At 40.4% G+C, this 24,336-nt stretch overlaps 1 protein-coding gene across 12 annotated transcripts in view; it reads right to left on the bottom strand.

The window, feature by feature from the left end:
* Positions 1 to 24,336, bottom strand: part of LOC133468554 (nesprin-2) — a 71,149-nt gene that overhangs the window by 32,443 nt on the left and 14,370 nt on the right. For 5 of the 12 annotated variants that reach the window (XM_061754613.1, XM_061754601.1, XM_061754604.1 and 2 more), the window contains exons 13-49: positions 24,171 to 24,321; positions 23,555 to 23,698; positions 23,327 to 23,458; positions 23,036 to 23,218; positions 22,650 to 22,787; positions 22,297 to 22,482; positions 21,950 to 22,072; positions 21,602 to 21,784; positions 20,840 to 20,908; positions 20,313 to 20,408; positions 19,818 to 19,895; positions 19,063 to 19,461; positions 18,874 to 18,959; positions 18,646 to 18,784; positions 18,470 to 18,556; positions 17,251 to 17,400; positions 16,966 to 17,166; positions 16,510 to 16,584; positions 16,105 to 16,290; positions 15,838 to 16,008; positions 15,396 to 15,533; positions 13,734 to 13,933; positions 11,998 to 12,130; positions 11,028 to 11,210; positions 10,440 to 10,589; positions 9,443 to 9,616; positions 8,119 to 8,274; positions 7,880 to 8,029; positions 6,823 to 6,993; positions 6,546 to 6,679; positions 5,633 to 5,792; positions 4,844 to 5,026; positions 4,349 to 4,462; positions 4,081 to 4,235; positions 3,786 to 3,918; positions 2,585 to 2,679; positions 52 to 286 (exon numbers count right to left, since the gene is read on the bottom strand). In XM_061754613.1, the coding sequence (XP_061610597.1) occupies positions 52 to 286; positions 2,585 to 2,679; positions 3,786 to 3,918; positions 4,081 to 4,235; positions 4,349 to 4,462; positions 4,844 to 5,026; positions 5,633 to 5,792; positions 6,546 to 6,679; positions 6,823 to 6,993; positions 7,880 to 8,029; positions 8,119 to 8,274; positions 9,443 to 9,616; positions 10,440 to 10,589; positions 11,028 to 11,210; positions 11,998 to 12,130; positions 13,734 to 13,933; positions 15,396 to 15,533; positions 15,838 to 16,008; positions 16,105 to 16,290; positions 16,510 to 16,584; positions 16,966 to 17,166; positions 17,251 to 17,400; positions 18,470 to 18,556; positions 18,646 to 18,784; positions 18,874 to 18,959; positions 19,063 to 19,461; positions 19,818 to 19,895; positions 20,313 to 20,408; positions 20,840 to 20,908; positions 21,602 to 21,784; positions 21,950 to 22,072; positions 22,297 to 22,482; positions 22,650 to 22,787; positions 23,036 to 23,218; positions 23,327 to 23,458; positions 23,555 to 23,698; positions 24,171 to 24,321 (5,641 nt within the window). The remainder of the gene's footprint in view (positions 1 to 51; positions 287 to 2,584; positions 2,680 to 3,785; positions 3,919 to 4,080; positions 4,236 to 4,348; positions 4,463 to 4,843; positions 5,027 to 5,632; positions 5,793 to 6,545; positions 6,680 to 6,822; positions 6,994 to 7,879; positions 8,030 to 8,118; positions 8,275 to 9,442; positions 9,617 to 10,439; positions 10,590 to 11,027; positions 11,211 to 11,997; positions 12,131 to 13,733; positions 13,934 to 15,395; positions 15,534 to 15,837; positions 16,009 to 16,104; positions 16,291 to 16,509; positions 16,585 to 16,965; positions 17,167 to 17,250; positions 17,401 to 18,469; positions 18,557 to 18,645; positions 18,785 to 18,873; positions 18,960 to 19,062; positions 19,462 to 19,817; positions 19,896 to 20,312; positions 20,409 to 20,839; positions 20,909 to 21,601; positions 21,785 to 21,949; positions 22,073 to 22,296; positions 22,483 to 22,649; positions 22,788 to 23,035; positions 23,219 to 23,326; positions 23,459 to 23,554; positions 23,699 to 24,170; positions 24,322 to 24,336) is intronic. The other 7 variants (XM_061754608.1, XM_061754606.1, XM_061754605.1 and 4 more) reach the window with 7 other exon arrangements.

The raw sequence follows: 24,336 nt of genomic DNA, 5'->3' as shown, positions 1-24,336 counted from the left end.
TAAGGTTAATAAACTGTGAAAATAGAATTCACACTTCCTAAAAAAACTAACCTGGCAGTGATCTGAAAGCTGTTGTGATGTGACAGGGAATAAAGTGATTGAAGAGCAAGCAGAGGACAACAGGGTTTCAACAGTTCTCAGTGTCTTCCTCAGAAGCTTCATGCCACCTTTATAGATCCTCCACTGGTATATTTGTTCTCTAGTCATGGCCTGATGCTGGCCAGCCAGCAACAAACACCTGAACCACCTCTCGCGCAGATGGACCACTTGTGTCAGGAACTCAGATCTGCGGCAGAAGCAAAACTTTCATTTAGTCCGGAACATCCATCCATCCATCCATTTTCTGAGCCGCTTATCCTCACAAGGGTCGCGGGCGTGCTGGAGCCTATCCCAGCTATCTTCGGGCGGGAGGCAGGGTACATCCTGAACTGGTTGCTAGCCAATCGCAGGGCACATAGAAACAAACAACCATTCGCACTCACGTTCATACCTATGGACTATTTAGAGTCTTTAATTAACCTAACATGCATGTCTTTGGGATGTGGGAGGAAACCATAGTGCCCGGAGAAATCCCACGCAGGCACGGGGAGAACATGCAAACTCCACACAGGCGGGGCCTGGAGCTGCTGATTTATATGATTTAAAAATATATATATATATATACATATATATATATATATATATATATATATATAGCACATCTGCCTGAGTTGTGAGGACCTGGGTTCAAATCCAGCCTCACCTATGTGGAGTTTGCATGTTTTCCCCGTGCCTGCGTGTGTTTTCTCTGGGTACTCGGGTTTCCTCCCACATCTCCAAAATATGCACAAAATATTAATTGAAGACTCTAAATTGCCCGTAGGTGTGAATGTGAGTGCGAATGGTTTTTTGTTTCTATGGGCCCTGCAATTGGCTGGCAACCAGTTCAGGGTGTATCTCGCCCGAACATAGCTGGGATAGGCTCCAGCACACCCTCAACCCTAGTGAGGATAAGCGGTACGGAAAATGGATGGATATATCAAGGTTTTATCAAAAGTTCAACATTATGACTTTTTTTGTTAAAAAGGAACACATAAAAGTAGTAATAAAACAGCAGCACACAAAATACATGTCAGTCATAGTTCCTTTGACCAATTGCCCAATCAGCATAAAACCAGTGGGATTTTACGACTGTTAACAGCCTTTGGCACTTCCAACATGCAGAGGAGAAAAAATACTTTCCTTTAGACCTGACTGATAATCTTTGGGCTGTCCAAGTATCAAGAGACCACAAACAGGATTTATGGAAGGAACAAGGAGAAGGACATTTAGCTCTTCCAAGACCGGAAACATCTGCAAATTACTACATTTTGTCGCATTGGTGTGTATCCAGTGTCATATGCCCAACAAGCAAAAAATCAAATGCAGCTGGGAACCCGAGATCAGTCCATTTTTATTGATGACGGTGTCTGACCCCACAAAGACAAGCTTCTCTGACTGAAAAGAGCCTGGAGGGTTCCTTGAACAAAACTGTAATGGCCTCTGATGGAGAAAGCATAGTGAATGATTTAGGTTGCTTTTGCAATGCTATAAAGACCATATACAGTATACATACATAATTCCCCTTCATAGAGGGAGACCTCTGTCAAACTGTTGTTTTATATATATATATATATATATATATATATATATATATATATATATATCACTCCGGTTTCCTCCCACATCCCAAAAACATGCATTAATTGGAGACTCTAAATTGCCCGTAGGTGTGAATGTGAGTGCGCATGGTTGTTTGTTTGTATGTGCCCTGCAACTGGCTGGCAACCAGTTCAGGGTGTACCCTGCCTCCTCCCCGATGACAGCTGGGATAGGCTCCAGCACGCCCGCGACCCTAGTGAGGAGAAGCGGCTCAGAAAATGGATGGATGGAGATATATATATATATATATATTAAAATGCGTGTGTGTGTGTTTAATGAACTCTCAGTTTGCTTCCTGGGTTCAAGGTGGACGAGTGGCGATGCGGTGCCATTGTGAGTTGAATTTTTCCACTGATGCCAGTGAATCACATGTTGAAAAAAGATATAAAACACCTTCATCCAGATCCTCGCCAAAATTGAATGGGTTCTTTCTTGGCCCATTTTTTAAGCTTTCTGTTACAACAATGCACCTGATATGCATTTCATTTTTATTTTTTTAAGAATTTCACTAGTAAAATTGGTTATACTGGCAGCTCGTCAAGACCTATCAAAATAAATCGTAATACAATACAAATTCAGAGACAATAATATGGTTCAAACACACCCAATACAAAGACATGATATTAAGACAAAAGATTTGCCAGGATATTTTGAGAATATATGAAAATAAACTGCCACTATGTAGTAATTACCTTAAAAGAATTACACTTCAAATTCATTTGGATGACTTTTAAAAAGCAAGATGGTCTCTCCATCATTGTCATAGTATAAATGTTACTATCTGGAGTAAAATGAAATAATTCATTGTTGCTGCTTTAACTAGTGACCTGAAGGGGAAACATTACTATAAGTGAGAAACTGTACACGCTTAAGCTGAAAAACACTTAAATGTTCTATCACTTACTTTTTCTCCCATGTTTGCTTTTCCATGGATTTTACTGCATTACAAAGTAGACTTTGGAGAATCTCTTGTCCAGTAATCATTTCGATCTGACGCCTCTTCATGAGTGAGAGACAACACAATAATGAGAAAGGTATTACAGTACATGATTGTGTAGGTTACAAACTACCAAATCTCTTTGGAATACAGTAGTTGTCTGCTGATGAAGATTAATTCTATTCATTCTGTATACTGTATGCAGTATATATTTATATATAAGAAAGTTGAGGTAAAGAAGAGATTCATTTATAGCTTAAACTTTGTCATTGTTGAGACATGACAACTGCGAGAACTGCGTGGCCTGTAATGAGAGATTTTAGTCAGGTTGGATGTAAAGCAGTCCCACTCCTACAAAACAGCACAATATCTCCCACTCTAGCCTGCACTCACATATGGCATTTTTTATGGCTCCCTATTTATTGCATAGCGAGTTATAAGAAATTTAGACTACTCTGTCAGCTAAACAATCATCACAGCAAAAGCAGAATAAAACGGACCTGTTGGCACACCATTCTTAATTTTATGATAAAACTGTCACAACTTTTATTTGTATAATGGAGTATTTTGCCAAAATTCTTTTTACAGCCATGAGGTGAATCAAGCAATTAAGTGCCCTGTTGATCAATCCAACAGAATGCAGCCGTATAGTTGCGATCACACTTGATTACCGGCTATGGTATGGTCTGACCATGTCACATTCGTTTGTCAATGTGTGTAACAGCATGCACAAATTATGTTTGACAGGGGGCCTTTTTTTCTTAGTTTAGTCTGAATATCTCGGGGGGCAGCAGAGTGGTATTTGTGATTAGTCTGCCTCCCAGTCAAAAGGAACATAACTTTGGCTCGAGCCTTTCTATATGGAATTTTTTTGTTCTCCCCATGCTTTTGTGAGTTTTGTGCGAGTACTTTCTAATTCACCTCTTGGAACATTTGCCTTATAGTGATATTTGCTTGGATAGAAAAATGCAATGTAACGTACTTATGAGACTATATCGCATACTATACCTGCTTCCCTCACCTACGACACTTACAGTAGTTTTATGTGATGACTTGTTTACTGATTATTGACGGGTTTTCTGTTTTGCATCTGCTGCACTCGAAAATGTCCTCAATACACAATAAGACACTCAATCTAACGCTAGACAACCTTATAGTAACATTGTACCTGATGGACAGCAAGTATCTCTTGGAGGTTGAAGCCTCTTGGAAGTTCTGACTCCAGCTCCTCCAGGATAAATATTAGCTCTTGACACTTCTGATGAAAGTCTTGGGACTGCTGATGTTCACGTTGCAAAATTCTGACAAAACGACATTCATACAAACAAAAAAGGAATATAATTTTGTGCCAAAAGCTCTTTTAGAGAATTGAATTACACCCCCTACCTTCCTGTTCTGCCCTATTGGCTCATTCTACACAACCGCAGTCTCATTTCACTGTCACAATTATTAAACTTTCTCACCTGTACAAAGAAGACATGTGATTCACTCCGTGGTTCCATTTTTTGCTGTGCATGTGCAGTGTGTCTTTCTCCAGCTTGTTGAGAGTCATGTAGCTGCTCATCTCACTGACATCAACCAGTGATGGAAGCAATTCAATAAGTTTCAATAGCTCCTGCTATACAGCCAAGAAATAAAAGGTTTTAAGAGCCCATGATGAAAATGTCTTGTTGAGTAAAACTTTAAAAAAACAACGATTGCTCTTGTCTGTTGGCAAGAACTCAAACCAACCTTCACAATGTCTTTTTCATTCATGTTAGATTTCTCTCCATGCAGTATGTTTTGTGTCTGCTGCTCAAGGGCTTCCAGCTGCGTGTGAAATAGTTTGTGGTTGTCTAAATCTTCCTGTAGAAAGAAATGGGACATTTAGCACATCTATCTCACAGTCAAGAGGTTCTGTGTTCAAATCTCGGCTAGGGAGCTCCTGTGTGGAGTTTGCATGTTTTCCCCCGTGCTTGCGTCGGTTTTGTCCCGGTGCTCCAGCTTCCTTCCACATTTCAGAAAATGTGCAATTAGCTTAACTAAAGAGTCTAACTTGTCCATAGGTGTCAATGCAGGTGTGAATAGTTGTTTGTTCATGGTGTACCCTGCCTCTTCCTAAAGTCTATTTCCCTCAAAAATGTTAACTAAAATCCTACTTGTATGACTTGTGAGAATCCAGTTGAGTGATTAATTTCTCCTGTGCCTTTCTACTTCAGTTAAGCTATCCTGTATTACTGACAATACCTGGCGATTTTTCTTTGTGTCGGACATCCCCTGGTTCAGCAGAAGGACCTCAAGTGACAGCCCCATGCTCTCTGATTGGACCAAATTTTGGACCGGCGGTTTGAGACATCCAACGAGAGGCTTTGACAAGGCCAGCATGTCTACAACGCTGTTTTGAAGGTCCATAGCAAAATTCTGCAATTTCTTTGCATTGATGGGAAAAAAAAAAATCACAACAGATGTTATCATCGGTTACAGGAAGAGGAATCTATCAACAGCAGTAGAAGAAGAGTTAAAAACCTTGGTGACACTGGTGACGGGGAACATTTGATTAGGTTAGATTTAATAACGTCATTGTAAAAGCAATTACAAAATAAATGCTCATGTTTGTTTTAATTCCTACATTTGTAAAATAGAAAACATTGCATGTTCTGACTGCCATCCAGTCACTCCATTTGAGGAGAGATGTGGAAAATGTGAAAGGTTGAACCCCATGTCCCTCAAGCTTGTTTTTCAAAACAACCTCTAATGCAGCATGTGGACTGTACGAGATGAGGGGAATCAATTTAGCACAGTAAAACGAGGCATAACAGCCATGAATTAGTTTCTGAATCAGCGTAAGTACGTGATGAGTCAAGGTTATTCAATCATTCTTTTTAAGAAGAAAGGTTCTAAGAATTAAAATAAATTGATTGCGCTTAGTGACCATCCACCTGTTTGGTAATAGAAATAATCAAAATAGTTTGTTACACTAAGATTCCCCAATCAATTTGAAGTGCTTGAACTAAGCTCCACTGAGTGGACTGTGACCTGTGATTCCTGTTGGGGTGAAACGGAGGAGAACTGACACCGAAGGTGTTCCAGCTGACGGGAGGCGTTATCAAAGGCGTGATTATACTGCTGCCAGAGGGTTAGAGTCTCGTCAGTCTTCTGGTGTTCCTCCTTCAACTTTTCCAACATGTCCTCCCACCTGGAACGAGATGAAGTCAGTATGAATTTATAACTTCTCGTCAACTCCTATGTCTTGCACATGTGTTAAAATTAGTGTGGATAACCTTCTGATGAAGAAAGAAAACCCCACAATGGTCACACTTCAAACAGACAAAATTAGTAGTAGATTTTTTTAATTACTGAAAATTAACTCGTGAAAATCAGGTGTTTCTTTCAATGACTTCTGTAACTCTCAATGAGACTTGTGCACCTGTTAACAGGTAGTCAGCTCCTCATTCCTCCAGCTGTCTCAGGTTTCAAGCCAAGGTGCATTCTCCAGACTGAATCTTCCCGCAGCATTTAGATCAGGGGTCTTCAGTCAAGTCTAATGTTTTGTTTTTAGCCATTTATTGTAATAATTAAAAAAATATATAATAGATATAATATTTGATATTTAATACTACATTGGTGGCACGGTGGAAAAAGGGGTCAGCACATCCACCTCACAGTCCTAATCCCGACTCTGGCCTTCCTGTATGGAGTTTGCATGTTAGGTGTAGGTGTAAAGGTGAATGTAAATGGTTGTTTGTTTATATGTGCCATGTGATTGGCTGGTGACCAGTCCAGGGTCAACCCCACCTATCAACCGAAGTCAGGTGGCTCCTACTCACCCATGGACCTAGTGAGAATAAGCGCTATAGAAAATGGATGGATGGATGTAAGGAAGGCTGGATAGATGGATGGATGGATGGATGGAAGGATGATTAAGAATCAGTGAGTCCATGTTACTGACCGCTTTCTTTCTTGTTCTATTTGATCATTCAGTAACTGAGTTGTTGCACCATCAAGAGTCTTCAAAAGAATCTGAAGGGATTTGTTGATGTCTGCCCAAAGCGTCTTCCCTTGTACGCCCATCTCCTGGAGTTGCTGTGCACAGAACACGTTTCATATCATAATTCCGGATGTATCTCGAAGAGTTTTGAATGTTATGCATCAAAAAATGATGGCTGTGAATAAGCGAGTCATTAAATCTTTCACATGTACATTGGGTAATACACATTGATGCTCACCTGCAGAAGCTCCAGATAACCTTGTGTCTGCTTCAGTGAAAGCAAAGGCGCTCTGTAAAGCTGCATGGTACAGTGCACCCTGCTGGTGTGCAGAGAAACCTCACGCAGATTTCTGTCCAGACAGACCCATTCCTTGACGATTTTCTGTAAAGCTGGTGTCAAAGCTTGAATCTGTGAATCCGCATGAAGCAAAATTGTTGGATTTTGTTTTTTCCTTGAATTAATATATTTCTCTTAATAATTTTAATCAAACTACATTTTCTCAAGTGTGTGTTTTTAGATGTTTGAGGTGTTCCGGGCACCCCGGGGACGACCCAGGACACGCTGGAGAGACTACGTCTTTCGGCTGGCCTGGGAACGCCTCGGGATCCCCCCGGAAAAGCTGGATGAAGTGGCTGGGGAGAGGGAAGTCTGGGCGTCCCTGCTAAAGCTACTGCCCCCGCGACCCGACCTCAGATAAGCGGTAGACAATGGATGGATGTGTTTTTGGTCTTTGAGTGCAACAATCAGTTCACCAAACAATGATTCAGTGGGATTAATAGTTATTTATGTAATTATGAATTAAGTCATTTGTTTTTGTTTTGTTTTGTCCATGGTAATATATTGGAAAAGTCATACAAATCATTTTACTTTATCTCAGTATTTGTTAATTCATTAACATACATAAACAGGAATTGATGTTATGTATTCATCCATCCACCCATCTTCTATACCGCTTATCCTCACGAGTGAGCTGGAGTCTATCCCAGCTGACTTTGGGCAAGAGGCGGGGTAATTGCGATATTAATAACAATTGAAAAAAGAAAGGCTAACTATTTATTAATGATGTTTTCGTTTATCTTACTTGTTCTAAAGAGAATTTGGTAGCATCTTGCACATAATGTATCGTTAATATAAAGACAGAGAGTATATCAAGTCCGTTATCTACCGTTTATAGCCAAGACATCTTTTGGGGTGCGCCCCTGATATAATGCAGTGCATTACTTCTTATATTGTGTCCTACTAACTCTTCTAAACACCTTCAAATTTATCATTAACTTTTATGTTCTATTTCTACCTGCTGACTGAGATCCTCACAAGCAAGACTGACAGTCTCAGCCTGGTTACAAAAAGCGACATCACACGGATGTTCCTTTTCGACAAGCACACGCGTGTTTTTCACCCCCTGCAAAGCTGCAACCACTTCCTTTATTCTTCCAACAACAGCCTGGAGGAAAAATCCAATAATATCAGATCAGATGAGAGAGGCAGAAAGCACGGTGTAAATAACCTGTAATTTGCATCTTGTTTGCATACCTCCGACTCCTGCAGAACCTTTTGAGTCTGTGCTTGACTAACAGGATGTTTGCAATGATTCAGATGCTTTTTCTGCTGTTCAACTGAGCGACGGAAATGCTGCAACTGTCTTTCTCTGGCAGTACAAGTGTAATGGAGCTCTTGATCTCTGTGAATCTGCACAAGAAATCAAGCATGCAAATCATGGAAATGATTAAAAAATAAATAAAAAAAACTTTAACCAATATTGAATCACTTAATACAGTAAACTATACAGTAAAACCCAGCATCTTAACATTAAAAAGCTTCAAAATGACTTCATTGATGTTTACGTATTATCTAACCTAAACCTTGCTTGAGCCATTGTAATTTATTAACTGCAATGCATAAACAAGATGTGTCAGAAAGGTAACCGGACTTGAGTCACAAAAGGTATTTTTTCAAATCCAAACTAAAAACGTCACGTCACGTCTAGAAAGACATCACGCGGCATTTGCTTCATTCAGTGCGCGAGAAGAGGCAAGAGTGGTGGCAAGACAACTCGTGTCTTTCACCATGACAACGCGCTTGCTCACAATGCCCTGAGCATCCGACAGTTCCTAGCTGAGAAGAATGTCGCCGTGCTGGAGAAACCCCTCTACTCACCTGATCTGGCTCCATGTGATTTATTCCTTTCCCTAGCTCAAGGGGTCATCAAGTGTACCCATTTAAAAGACAGCGATAACATCACTTTTAGATTTGAAATATATCTTTTGTAGCGGCACGGTGGATGACTGGTTAGCACATCTGCCTCACAGTTCTGAGGACTGGGGTTGAAATCTTGGCCCGGCCTGTGTGGACTTTACATGTTCTCCCCGTGCCGGCGTGAGTTTTCTCCGGCCACGCCGGTTTCCTCCCACATCCCAAAAACATACATGGTAGGTTGATTGAAGACTCTAAATTGCCCTTGAGTGTGAATGTGTGTGCGAATGGTTGTTTGTTTATATGTGCCCTGTGGCTGGCGACCAGTTCAGGGTGTACCCCGCCTCTCGCTCAAACATAGCTGGGATAGGCTCCAGCACTCCCACGACCCTTGTGAGGCTAAGCGGCTCGGGTAATGGATGGATGGATGGATATATCTTTTGTGACACCGGTCCTGGAACCTTTCTGACACCTCTTAATATCAATTCAATGTAGATTGTGCCAAATCACATCATTTATTTTAAGCCACTTTCCACACAGAATAGGTTTATGGCAAGTTGCTCATACAGCACATTATAGAGACCCAACAGATTACTTGCACAGTAAATGCTGCTCTTTGTTCAACAGCATATATAAATATTGAAGAAGAATACAAAAAAGAGACCTGGTTGTCCAACGCCCCCTGCAGGTGAAGCCACCGCTGTCTGAGGTCACCGAGTTGCTCCCCGTAGATTGTTTGTTCACAAAGAGCCTGGACATCAACTCCCATCACCTGAGGACAAGTTTGGGAGAGGAATTCCAGAAGAGGCTGCCCATTGAGCAAAGACATCTTTAATGCCTATAGGGAAAAAATATGTCAATAAATCAATATAGCATTCACATACAAGAGTCATTTCAAGGTAGTCAATGAGACTCGGACAATCAAATTTATTAAACAACAGTATATGTTTATAATGATATTGGTATGTCATATTGTCTAATGTTGCCTTATTTAGTTATATTACAGGGGGAACATATATCGGACAGTATCAAACAAAACTTTGCATTCTCCGTCCATTCATCTATGTTCTATAGCGCTTGTCCTCATTCGGGTCGCGAGTGAGCTGGATCCTATCCCACTTGGCTGTGGGGCAAGAGGCGAGGTACAGTCTGGACTGGTTGCCAGCCAATCGCAGGGTACATAATGTATAGACAAACAACCATTCACAGTCACACCTATGGACAATTTAGAGTCTTCGATGAACCTAACACACATCTTTTTGGGTGAACATGCAAACGCCACACAGGAAAGCTGGACTCAAGAACCTGCGAGGCAGACAAGCTAACGACTACACCACAGTGTTTGCCTACCCGCAAACCCTTTTCTCTATATTATTTAGTATGCGTGTTTTAGTATTTTTCACAGCTTCTATAAAATTAGAAAATACCTGTAAAAAGATTTTGTCGGCATTGTTTATGCAATATGTACTTTTTTAAGTGTTTTTGCACACTGGTTTGCGTGGGAAGTGATTGTCAGACAGTAATGATAACTAAGGATTCTGGGGAGGTGATGGTAGCACACAATAGTATCTACAAAGATGAAGCTATTGGCGATTTTTGAATAAATTCCTCACTCAATCAACTCAAAAGAGACAGATGGGGGCTTGAGGTTTTATGTGTACCTGGTAGCGCTGCAGCGTCCTCCTGATGTGAGCAGCGTCTGTGGCCTTGTGGACTTTCTCTCTCTCCTTCTCCAGTTGGACGTCCAGCTTCTTGAGCCAGTCCTCCAAGTCAGACAGCAGCTTCATCGGTGGCCACATCAGGAGCAGCTTCTGATAACGCGAGTAGCACACATTCAGGTACTGTATTAAAATCGACTCATCGGCTGATATAAACTGGCATGCAATCAAGTGGTGAAAAGCTGCATTTGTAGTCAGTGGTGATTAATGATCGTTAAAAATTAAAGGTGTCCTCCCATTTTTTTGGACTTTACTCTCAATCGTCGTAGAAGTGAAGGAATTTTTACTCCCTGGGATGGAACAGATCACCAAAACCCTCATTATTTTTGATAAACTGCCTCCTTAAAATCTCCTTAATTTAATAAAAAACTGAAGTCACTGTAGTCATGTTAATAAAGTTCAAGAGGTACAAAAGAAAAATCCGCTGATGCCACTTGTGTGAGAGAGAAGATGAAAATCAATACGGTTGGTTCATTTATTTGAGAAAAGCGTATGTACTGTAAGAATATGTTTACATGCAGTCATTTAGACCTGTTGCAGCTGGCCCTGTATTTTTCTCAGGTCAGAGGTGAGCTTGCACCAGGTGATCTCCATCTTTGTGAGGCGCCCTCTCAGGCCAGGACATTCCGTTTCCCTCAGACGGAGCAGTCGAGTGGCTTCTCTGGTGGCAGATTGCTTGTGAGCAGACATGGTTTCCATCTCTATAGAGAAGTCCTACAGAAAGCGTTTAACCTCTGTGAGAAAACATTGCACCTGTATGTGTTTAGATCCCATATCTCTAACATGAATGATGCATTAACTATAGGAGCTATATTGTTTTATGCAATTTTATGCAATCAGTATTACTTCAGATTTCGCTTCACTTTAATAAGTTGTACAACAACAATATGGACTCATCCATCTAGCCATTTATATACTGCTTATCATCTGCTGCTGCCATTGGTGCAGGAGACAGTAGAGAAGATGTGTGGTAGGTCATTTAATACCAACGGTGGGGGAAATTGTAAAACAACTTGCGAAAGCCCTCATTTCACAATACAAAACTACTGCAACAATACAAAAATGAAGTCAGAATTGAACAATAACTCTAGAAATAGGCTACCAGTGAAATAAATCTGTAATTTTACAAGAGTAAAAAAAGTACAACAATGTTTACAATATATTTCTGTTATGAAGTATGTACTGTACTTGATAAAAACACACCAACTTCAGTCAAATAAGCAATAATTCTAGCAAATGCTTCATGAGAATAAAGGTTGAATTTATAGTAGGTGTTTAGAGAGACAGCATTGCGTTTATATAGGAATTTTGACATTCACTTATTAAAAATACAAATTTCCCCTAGGCTAAGGGTAACCGGAACGGAACCGGGTAAGATGAATGAATGAATGAATTGTGACTTTATTTTGACAATACAGGTATTCACAAATTATAGGTGCTCAGATGTTTTCCGATTTACTAGCGTGTAGTCAGACATTAGTTGCTATACATAGAGTCTTACCAGCAGCTGAATCAGAACCCTGTAAACACTCTCCTGGCTCACATTAGAGGTATCAGTGAGTTCCGACCAAATCGTCAGTTCTTTGTTGGCATCAAGGAGCCATTTACTGACAGAGCCAAAGTCTGTCTGAAATCTGTGGGGAGAACAAATGTAACACAAAGACATCTTACTTAGTGAAGCAGAACATGACTCTTCTCTCTTCAGTGGGAGGAGAGGACAGAGGCTTCGGTCCAATACTGATAAGAGAACCTTCTTTTAACTTTTTGTGATATTGTGCATGTTCCAGATAAATCTACCCGATACAGTATAATTGTAGTCAACAGCAAAGAAAAGTAAAACTGAGAAACAAATCCAGTTCAAATTACAGTATCGTACTTAAATAGAAATGTGGCATGTTCCCGCTGAATTACATGATCAAATTGAATCTTTTTTTTTTTTTTAAATTGTCTTTTGCATTCGATCAGAACAAGGCAGCACATTGTACAAGTGGTTAGAACGTTTGCCTCACAGACAGGAGATTAGGGTTCTAATCTCCGCTGGACTCTATGGGGAGTTTGAATGTTATCCACATGCTTGTGCAGGTTTTCTCCGGCTACTCCAGCTTTTTCGCACATCCCAAAATATGTATCTTACATTAATTAAAGATTCTAAGCTGTCCATTAGTGTGAATGTGAATGGTTGTTTTTGTGCCCTGTGATTGATTGGTGACCAGTCCAGTGTATGCTTGCCTCTCGCCCACAGTCGACTGAGATAGACTCCAATCACCCGTAACCTTAATGAGTACAATCCGCATAGAAAATAGATGGAAGGATGGATGGATCAGAACAAATATGGATATATTCTTGACCGCATAGTTATGTACAGTAACAAGGTGACAATGGTTGCTCATGGTAACAACAACCCCAAAAGGACAATGACTGAACTTTCTCACACTGAGCAGAAAGTATGTACACTGAACCCCCGTTAATCGTAGGAGATATGCACCAGACCCACCTGCAATAGGTGAAAATCCACAATATAGAGAGACCATATGAACAATGGTTTCTGCTTTACCCCTCTCACACACTTACAGTATTAAAATACACTTTGTAAATGTTTCTGAACAAAAAACAAAATTTCAAGCCTCAAATGTAGAGAAAAAATATATTGTAGTGTACTGTAGTGTCTGTGTGTGCCTGGTGGAGTGGCGTGTGACGTCAGTGAGTCTGTTTGTGAGTGTCTGTGTGTAAGCTGTGGTCAGCAACAGCTCCTGCATGAGTGTGCTCATTGTATTTTTATATGTTTCACTGTTCCCTCAGCATTCAATAAATGGCTGAAAAGTGCATCAGCGACTGTAGCTCTTCTTTTCCCACATGCCCCAAGAACTGTACAGTGAGTGAGTATACAGTGTTACTAGCATTACTTGGCCATTTTTTTAAGTGGAAAAAAAAAAGGAACGCCAATGTTGCCGATGCACTTTTAGCCATTTATTGAAAAGGACAGTCAAACACAGAAATACAAAAAACACTTGCAAGGAGCTACAGTAGGCCACAAATTATCCAGCCAAATTCCTTGTCACTCATTAGGCCACAACCCTTAAAGGGGCACATACCCAGTTGCCAAATGTACAATATTTACACTTAATAAACCAGTTTATTTCTTTACATTCTATTTGATTATGTTTTATTGTATTTTGTTATTGTCACTTGAAAAAACTGCAATATAGCGAGGTAACCCTGTATTGCAAGGTAGCCCACCTGACCCAGCTGTCCCAGATGTCACTGCAGCGCCGAACCTCCTGTTCCGTGCGGCTGCAGATGCTTCGCCATCGCAGCTCCAGAGCACCACCTGCATGGCTGATCGAGGGCGCAAACGAAGGATCTGTCTGCAGCTCACATCTCTGATCCAGGAGAAGTCCCAGAGCAGCTGTGTTCGCTTCCAATTGGACCAAGGTTTGCTGGGTGAAAATGAGAATCAACAGTACTCATAGCTGTCAACTTCTACTCCAGCACTCAAATTGATTCTAAGGGCCGACTCCAACTGTGAAAATGTTTAGATGATCGTGAAACTGCAGGACCACAGGGCAGCAGTGGAAGCAAATGGTAAGAACGGAATTACTTGTAAAACATTAGAAAAAAGGGAAACTGAGCGTGGGAAAAAAACAGATATAACAGCGCTATCCAATTTAACTACAGTATGCGGACAAAATACCTCAAGAAGATAATCGGTTGGCACTCGAGACACCTGAAGTACTGATACATAGGGTAGGGCCAATGACTGCCAGTTGGGGACCTAGGGCGTGGCGTGTTGGTCGGTGGGTGGGGTGGGGTGGTTGGCTGGGGGGGTGTGGCATTGGGTCCCTGCGGCCACCACCAGGTGGCCAGTTGTCGGGGCGCCTCGGTGGGGCCGGCGGACCGCCCTGGGTCGCTCGGTGTGGGACGCGTCCCATCCACCGGGCTGCTCTCGGGTGGACCCCTGGGCCCAATCCCGCCCCTCGATTGATCGGGTGGGGTCGTCAGCCTCCGCGGTGCGACCAATTACAGGACACTTCTGTCAGTCTTTATGCATGTAAAACGGTGTCAATTTACTTGCATGTATCCGCAGGCACACACCCCTAGGACTCTTTCACTGGGTGTGGGGTCACCCACTTACTGCGACAAATAACTCATTAATATACAAATCGCTTGTGTATCCCCACACTTATACTCTCATCCTGTAGACTTTTATAATTTATATAATTAACCACACTTCAGTTGTACAGTCGGGTTCACAACCCTTGTCTTGCATGGTTCTTCTCCTGTCCTTGTCCTGTTCTATCTTGTCCTGTCCTTCCCTCACAGGGTGTAGCACTACAGCCCCATGCAACACTCATATTTAATGTTTCATTGTTGTAGATAATGTAATGATTTACTTCTCTCATCCTGTTTATAATTAGTGCTTTGTCTTTTGTCTTTGTTTCTCTCTCCCCTCTAGAAACTTTGTTCTGTTCAACTGATCGACTCTGATTCGCAATAAACCTCAATTATAATAGTAAGAAACCACAGTGGAAGCTTAAAAACTCCACTGTGACACAGTAAACTGTTCCGGCATAAAAGGGATACAGATTTTCCATTCTTCTTGACCTAACAGCCAAACAGGACAATAAATAAATAAATTATTATTGTATATTTTTTTTAAATACATAAAAAAAAGAGACACCTGACGTTTCCCTGGTATCAAGATATTTTGAACAAGTCTATGCTTCCAGCTTTTGGGGAAACCTTTTCTGTCCTGTGCCCCAGAGTACAAAAGACATGGTTAAATGAAAAACTTCAAAGTCCTGACCTCATCACCCCATCAAAAACATGGGCCCACTGACCAATTCCTAATGACAAAACAGTATGGTCATAGTGATTTCAACGTTATGGTTGCTCACTTACCTGACAGGCATGTAGACGGTGTTTGATATGGGACTCCTCATCATCCGTTCCCTCTGCTTCTGCACTGCTGATGCAGACGTCAAGCTTGTCTAGCAGTCTCCCCAGACGACCGCAATTATCCTCCCAGCGGATCCACTCCTGCGGCAGGTCCAACCATAAACATTTATTTCGGGACTTGTACAGACTGAACAAACATAAACAGTTAAAATGATGATTGAAATTGGAAACATAATGACATGTTGGATAAATGGTAATGGATAACAGAGCATGTGGTCAAAAGACTGATATTCATGTTACATTAAATTCAAGGACATCCTTGGATAACTACACTTGAACTTCATTTGTATTCTTAAAGGGAAAAAATTAACCAACATTTTTTTAAAGGCTAGCTTCTTCAGTATATAGGGCTTTGTATGGTGTATATCCTTTGGGAATAATAGACCTGGAGCCTCAATTGAGATGCCACTTCCTGTTGTAGCGCCTGCTGGAGCAAAGCTTTGCCCCGAACTGCTAGCTGTGCTTGCTCATCCTCTTTCCCCCGTAGTACTTCCGCATTTCGATTGGATAGATGTTGCATAAAAGTCAACTGAGCTCCAAGAACCTGCTGGAACTTCTAGATTAAACAGAATTTAATGGAATTCAGTTAATATAACTTAACTAGTCAACTGTGACACAATGTAATACAGTATACGTAATGAAGGACACGGACCTTATTTTTATGGAGACAAATGTGTAGTTGACTAATATTTTGAACAGGTCTCAACTGCTCCTCAGCTATGCATCCTTCACCAAGATCCAGTAGGCTACTTATCCCATGAAGTAAGGACTGGGAAACTTTCTGTATCATGGTCTTTTCTTCTGAACTCTCTCGCCCATGTCTGCCCAGTGCACACTGCTGAGAGACAAAGAGTACACTTTATTTTGAAAAGACATGAATGTTTGTGATTATGGTAATTGTAGATTGCTTTCCTGTTACATGCATTTGTAGTGCGATAGTAGTTGCACCATATCACAAAATCCATTCTTCAAGATTGTTAAATATATTGTAAAATTATTAGTAAAATTATACATCATTAACACCAATGTAAAACAATACAAAATCAATTAACATTACCTCCAGAATGGCAATTTCTTTTTGACTTGGGAATATTTCATGATGCCCCAGCTGAATCTCCTCCATAAAACACAACTGGTTGGAGAAGAGCGGAAAGTGTTTATTGTGCATAATGTATATATATATTAATAATAATAATAAAAAAAACTTCAAGATGGAATATACACAAATAATTGCCTAAGTTTAAAAAGATTAATTTTCAATTACTGTATTTCAACTGACTGCACTAACGGTTCAATGAGATACTCATCAAGGGCACAAATTTAACTTAATACGGTATAAGGCATTTATTAATCTTTTGTCAATCTGAACTCATTTGACATTTTAACCCAACAACGACAAAGTACATCTTAAAAACATTTCCATTTTTGGCCACACAGTTGGTAATTATCTGTTAACGGTCATGATAATTTAAAACATATCCAAACAAATCAAACTCTGTGAAATATTTCGTACCTGATGTTGGCTTTTAAAAACCAGAGAGTCCAAGGAGAGATCGTTGAAAGAGGTGATGACTAACGGGACATTTTTCAGACATTTCTGCAGGGATGTTAAACAGCTCAGAGCATCTGGTCCATCACTCTGAAGTACAGGACTGATCTTTGACGCCACCTCATTCAGCAGGCCAGCCAGACTCATCAGCTCGTTTGATACGCACTACACAGGAATTGAAGATGGAGTCCATCAAGGGCAGCTGTGTTTGAGACTGAACAAATTATTGAGATGAAATATGTTATTCACTTCATGCTGCAATATCCTTAGTTGGGTCTCTTGATCCCCAACACCTCCAGGAGTTAACAAAAGGTCTGTCAAAGCATCCAGGCATTGAAGAACTCGCCGTGTAGCCAAGTATAAGTGATCCTTAACGCCTGGAGCATCTGCAGAGCTCACCTAAGAAATAACACATTGTCATCTCTCTTGACAAATACAACATTATTAAAGAAAACAAAAGAAAAAATCCCATAGTCTGACTTTGGAAAGCTTGCAAATTTAGATAAAGTACAACATCAATTCCAATGAAGTTGGGACCTTGTGTTAATCATAAATAAAAACAGAATACAATGATTTGCAAATCATGTTCAACCTGTATTTAATTGAATACACTACAAAGACAAGATATTTAATGTTCAAACTGATAAACTTTATTGTTTTTAGACAATAATCATTAACTTATAATTTTATGGCTGCAACATGTTCCAAAAAAGCTGGGACAGGGTCATGTTTACCACTGTGTTACATCACCTTTTCTTTTAACAACATTCAATAAACGTTTGGGAACTGACGACACTAATTGTTGAAGCTTTGTAGGTGGAATTCTTTCCCATTCTTGCTTGATGTACAGCTTTAGCTGTTCAACAGTCCTGGGTCTCCGTTGTCATATTTTACGCTTCATAATGCGCCACACATTTTCAATGGGAGACAGGTCTGGACTGCAGGCAGGCCAGTCTAGTACCCTCACTCTTTTTCTACAAAGTCACGCTGTTGTGACACGTGCAGAATGTGGTTTGGCATTGTCTTGCTGAAATAAGCAGGGGCGTCCATGAAAAAGACGTTGCTTGGATGGCACCATATGTTTCTCTAAAACCTGCCTGTACCTTTCAGCATTAATGGTGCCTTCACATTAGTGCAAGTTACCCATGTTATATATATATATATATATATATATATATATATATATATATATATATATATATATATATATATATATATATATATATATATATATATATATATATATATAACTGTTATCTTTATAAAGGCACTGCAAAAGTTTGGTTTTTAGTGTTGTAATGATGAAGTATTTTATTGTATTCTGGTATATTGTGTGGCTCTACCAACATTTGTGGTCAGTGAGTGTGTGATGACTCAAAAAATTATTAACAAATGTACATTGTTATTCAAAACTAGTCACTCTGGGAACACCCATTGTAGAATTTGACTTGGATGCTAATGAACATACTATTTTTCTCAGCACGGCAATGGACTCATTTGCATGCTGGAGAACAGCTGAAGCTGACCCAGGAGACAGCAGTTCTCCTTCTGGAACCTAAACAGAAATGTCGATATCAGCTGCTTCCTTTAAAATAAAACGATTTAGTGTTTGAGATTTTGTGTGTGTTTTTGTTACTTGCTCACCATTGTAAAATTTCTATAGTTAATCAGATTCTTGTGATCCTCCTTAAGGTTTTGTAGGGTTTCCAGTTTCTGAGAGACTTGGATGTTAAGCAGGCTCCACTGTTGCTGCTCTGTGTCATCTTTGCTGGGCCCGGCCAATCTTAAATGGAGACGACGGATTAATGTTGTTTGCAACATTTGCAGTACTTTGGAATGCACCGTGCTCATACAATTTAAATGAGATTTTACATGATAGACGCCGCTGAAGGCTTGTAGTCATGTTGATCTACTTCCACTTGACAAGCACTGATTGTGAGTTCACTGCGCTCCTTTAACTCACAGAAGCATGTAAAGTAAAATTAGATGTGCATGTTACTGTAGAAACATTTAGAACATGATGTGTTAGTCAAGTAATATAATTTCTTTTCAGCGACTTACTCGATTTGGATGTGTAGCCGTGGATTTCCTTGTGGCTGAAAACAGAGAAACAGGGCTAATGTGTTGCACTGCAGCCTGATTGGACAGTACATTGGTGGTGGGGACAAATATGTCAAAATCTGGAAGTGTAGAATCGTCTTCTGTCACCACAGCAGTAGAGTGGTCTTCATTGGCAGAAATGGTGGAAGTGATTAGAGACTCAGGTGTCACAATTTTGACTCCAAGTACTTCACCACTGTCAGCTTCAGTGTCCAGTCTGGTTTCTGGTGTTATTAATCCACTTTGAGCATTTTCTTGCTCCAACATCTTGGTATGAAGCACAGAGGATTCATTACTATTTGACATTGCCTCCACCTCAGAATCTGGTTCAGAAAATTGGCCACACACATTCGCCAAGGCCTAATAAAACAACAACAAAACAAGTCAGTTGAATCCATATTAAGGATACAGTATGTTAGGCTCTGCCACAAATATGATAGACAACTAAAGTAGGAGATATTGGGTCGCTATGGCAATGACAGATACTATGTTTTTACAAGCCACTGTACTATCGAATTGTACTGAATGTTTTTGAACACGATGTAAAAATATTCAGCTTTTAAAAAGGGTAAAAGATTTGCCGCTTTGAGGCGATAAGTGCATTTACCATAATATTAAACCATACAAAATGTGGCACTGCATTTTGCAATAAAACATAATAGTTAAGTGTAATATGTCCTAACGAACATTGTCTTTGCAATTAAAGGATTATTTACCTTAGCGTCAGACAGTGCCTCCATATCAGTCATTTCATTTCTTTTCACTTCTGAAGCACACAGTGTCTCCTCTGGGTCCTAACACACCAACCATGTCATTCTTCAAATGGAAATGCTTACATGCTTACTGTATGTCTTGTAAATTTGTGTGTGTGTGTGTGTGTATGTGCATGCGTGCGCACGTGCGTGTGTGCAGTTTCTGACAAGCAACATGTTTAAAGCATCTGTTTGTGACAGCGCCATAAAGGAACTGGACTGCTCATCTCACAAAGCTTGATATTGACATGTACTGTAAGTTGAATTTACCAAATTAGAAGAGGAAAAAAATGACAGTATGTGAATAAAATGTCAATAATGGAGAGGAAGAATTATGAGACGGTATTAGAAAGATTTTTTTAGTTTCTTTTCAAAATATAGTAAACATTGTGAGCTATAGGACTACTTTAAAGATATTTTGGAATTAAACCCAAATGAAAATATATGTTACAGGTTTACCTCAGGAATACTGCATGTTAGTGTGTCAGAGGACGACGAGTGACAGCTCTCGTCTTCGTCTAGATCGTCTTCTGAATTAGACTCCTCAAAAGCATCCTGGTTTAAGTGATAAGGGCAAAGTAAATTGAGTTTTAAAAAAATTGGAAAGGGATACTTGAGCTTCCTTACAAATTAATATTTGCTTAATATTGTCTAAAGTGCTGGATTTTCGTAACATTTCCAAAAATATTTTTGATTACGTTGTTGTCTACAGACATCCTAAATTTGTGCGAAGCCGGAATGTGTCACTCAACCATTCAAACTCACATTCACACCTACAGACAATTTACAGTCTTCAATTATCCTAAGAAACATGTTTTTGGATAGTAGGAGGAAGCCAGAGTAACCGTGCAGCCCCAATAAACAACAGATCAATGCAATTAATTGAGAACACTTAATTTATCTCAAAGAGAAGCAACAAAGTACACAAGTGGTTTAGTTTTAGCTGGTAATTGCTGGACAGTTACAGTACGCTTAATCATTGTTACCTGGACTGAGAATGTTTGCTTAGCTCCATCCAAGTGTGATACTTCTGCACAGGGTTTGGCATGCCTATCCTTTGACGAAAAAAATGTATTGAGATGAAAAACAATTGGAAAACTAACATTATTGGAAATACATTTGCAATAGTCCATCACAGTCACAAAGTGGTTTGTGATATGTATTCCTCACCATTTATTGGTGATAAGTATCAGACAAAAACATTTTAGATTTTCAGAAAACTGCGGCACGGTGTCCGACTGGTTAGAGCGTCTGCCTCACAGTTCTGATGACCGGGGTTCGATCCCCGGCCCCGCCTGTGGGCAGTTTGCATGTTCTCCCCGTGCCTGCGTGGGTTTTCTCTGGGCACTCAGGTTTCCTCCCACATCCCAAAAACATGCGTAGTAGGTTAATTGAAGACTCTAAATTGCCCGTAGGTGTGAATGTGAGTGTGAATGGTTGTTTGTTTGTATGTGCCCTGCGATTGGCTGGCAACCAGTTCACGGTGTACCCCGCCTCCTGCCCGATGATAGCTGGGACAGGCTCCAGCACTCCCGCGACCCTTGTGAGGAGAAGCGGCACAGAAAATGGATGGATTTTCAGAAAACTAGCATGATGTGAAGCTGTACAATTAGGTGCTGGTCAAATTTAGGGATGTTTGAACTTGGGAGAGGTCAGCACTTCATTGATACTCATGGTCCAATTATTTACAGCTGTGAATGGTACTGTATAAACCAGTATTTCAATGAAATGTCGCATCCATGCTTTACCTCCAGAAGAATGGCTTGTTCCTGGGTGAGATGTTTCAAGTCTTTCAGCACCTGCAGGAGAACTTTTATTCCAGAGAACACCACTAGACTCTCAGTTGCTTCCTGTGGGAGGGGTAAATCTCCTTTGTAGCGCTCCATTTCCTCTAATGTCTTCTGCATTGAGTGGACATTGTCCAAGATCACCTGTATAGTCAAAGTGAAGGAAAAGCGGAAAAAAGCATGTCATACAAAGTCTGTTAAACACACAAGAGTATATATCAAATTATTCATGTGTGTGTTACAGCATACCTCTCTGTTTAAATGCCTCTGTAATATTTTTTAATTCTAATATTAATAACCTCACTTCACCTGTTGGTTTTGAAGATGCTCTTTCACTGTGATGCTGGAGTTGTCTATAGAGGATAAAATAGTTCTGATTTTTGGGACATTCTCCTCAAATGTCCTTAGCTCATCTTCCAAGGCCTCCACTAGCTGGAAAAGGTTGTGGCAAACATTTTAAATGCTTTGATTTTTATGTCAAGAGTTGATTGTATGTGCATTGGAAACTGAGCATATCAGATAGATTAACTACTGAAAATGACGTACATGTGCATTAAAATTGATTAAATTCTCTGTCCACAGTCTGGATTGTGCATTGGGCCATCACCCAAGAAAATGTGTCTGACAATGTGTTATATCTTAAAAGCATAAAATACCTCAACAGCCTGATTGAGCTGCTCCATCGGCTCCAGAATGTTCTTTTGCATCTTTTCAACCTTTTGGTCTGTGCTGTCCATCCTCTCCTCCTGTGCACCGACATCACACACAGCCGAAATTTCAGCTAACACCGGTCTGAAATCTTTCAGCATGGTCGTTATTCTCGCCGAGTCATCCAGGACCAGCTGGAGACATGAATGGAAGAAATCAATGTATTTTTGCTGGAGAATCAAGTGGAAAATGCTTGCCTAGCTGGTAGTCAAGTCAGTGTAAGTTTCATTTCATTTTTGTATGCAGAGGAACAGCAAGCACAAGAAAGTTTGTGATATTCTAAGTGTTTGTAGTCACTAACCTTCAGGGACTTCGCATGATTCTGGAGGCCTTTGGATGTGGGGAAAGAGCAGGGAGTATTCAGCCATGCTGTGGCTTCATCAAACCAACAGGTGGCGCTCCACAGCAGGTCTTCAAACTCTTGAAGCGAGGCAGGGATCTATAGCACAGATGAGCCAAAATTACAGTACTTAAAACTGAAAAGTTCTGCTTTAAACCACGACACAATAACTTATGTGCCTTTCTTACATCCTCTACATCTACTGTACATCAAGGCTTGCGGTACACCTCGAAAATGGATGCAAATTCCCACAGAGACATTCTGAAATCCCGTCCAAAGTCTTCCCAGAGGAGTGGAAGCTGTGATATCCAAATAACTTTGTCCAGATACTGTAGTGTTTATTTTACCTTGCTCAGAAAAGCAGTGCGGTGCTCGGCCATCTGCACTGCATCTTGGTAAAGCTGCAGTGGACGTGTCAGTTGGTCCATGAATAGGTGAGCTCTATCTGATTGTTCCTCTACAAGATCCTGCACCTCACTCTCCAGAAGCATCAAGCGACTGTGACATGAGTCCAACTTGTCCCACACATGCTGGAGAACAGAGGAACATTTGACCGAACTGTCAAGTTTCTTGCCATGTAGTTCCGGTTCACTCAATGAGGCAAAGGCATGAAATTTCATGACACCTCACTCACTCACCTTGAGAGCATGTTGTGCCTCTGTGACCGTGGCGCTCTTTTGCTCCAGAGATATTTTTACTTGCTCCAGGCCAGAAATCAACTCTGTCACTTGACAAGCAAGTTTCCGGACTGTCACACTCTGCTCTATTACCTGCAGAAAGACCAAATGTCAATGCACACATTAATACTGTTTGGTTAAGAAATTGAGACATTTGATTGAGGATGTTCTTCATTAATCATCTCCTACCTTCTTTTCAGCTTCCTCCACAGACTCTTGAAGAGTTTGCATTCGCTTGCCAATATCATCTGGAATCTCAGCATATTGCGCCAACACAATGTCCAGGATACACTTTAGCTTAACTCTCTGATTAGATAGATCCTGTGTGAGCTCCTTTCAGAGTGAAGATAAAGGAGAAAAAATGGAGGCCAGGAAAAAAAAAGACATGAAAAGATAGTGGTCCAAATTGAATTCCTGAAAGCAATTTTGACCTCATAATGGAAGAGCGAATGTGCTGAGGAAAGAAGAACTCATTAAGTACACCTGGACAACCTCATGAAATCCACTCCAAATGTATGAAATAATCAATGTTGATTCACATATACCAATGAAACATTGTGTTTATTAAATTGCATTATGCTGCAAGACGTGCGTAATATGCTCTTTTCCCATGTAGCAAAATACTTACAACACTGTATTAGAAACAACTTTTTGTGTTGAACAAGGTAGTTCTACACCACTGCAAACTATGACAGCAATCATAAACTAGCAATTCTATTTGTAAAGGAACATTTTCAATGCAGCTCTTGTTTAATAGCTCACTAGATTGTGCTGGTTTATGTATGTTTTCTTTTCTTTTGTTTACCTGATGTTGCGCGGGACTCATGTTGTTATCCAGCATGGGAAGAATAGTGAATATGCTCTTCTCCACCTCTCCTATCCTCTCTTCAAACTCCTGTCTTTCCCTCTCCTCTATCTGGGCAACAGCTATCACATGAAGATTTCTTTCCTTCAAACTGTAGAGAAGTGTT

The sequence above is a fragment of the Phyllopteryx taeniolatus genome, chromosome 18 (assembly GCF_024500385.1).
Source record: "Phyllopteryx taeniolatus isolate TA_2022b chromosome 18, UOR_Ptae_1.2, whole genome shotgun sequence".
Taxonomy (NCBI): domain Eukaryota; kingdom Metazoa; phylum Chordata; class Actinopteri; order Syngnathiformes; family Syngnathidae; genus Phyllopteryx; species Phyllopteryx taeniolatus.
The sequence above is the reverse complement of the archived record's forward strand: the minus strand, read 5'-3'. Positions and strand labels throughout refer to the sequence as shown.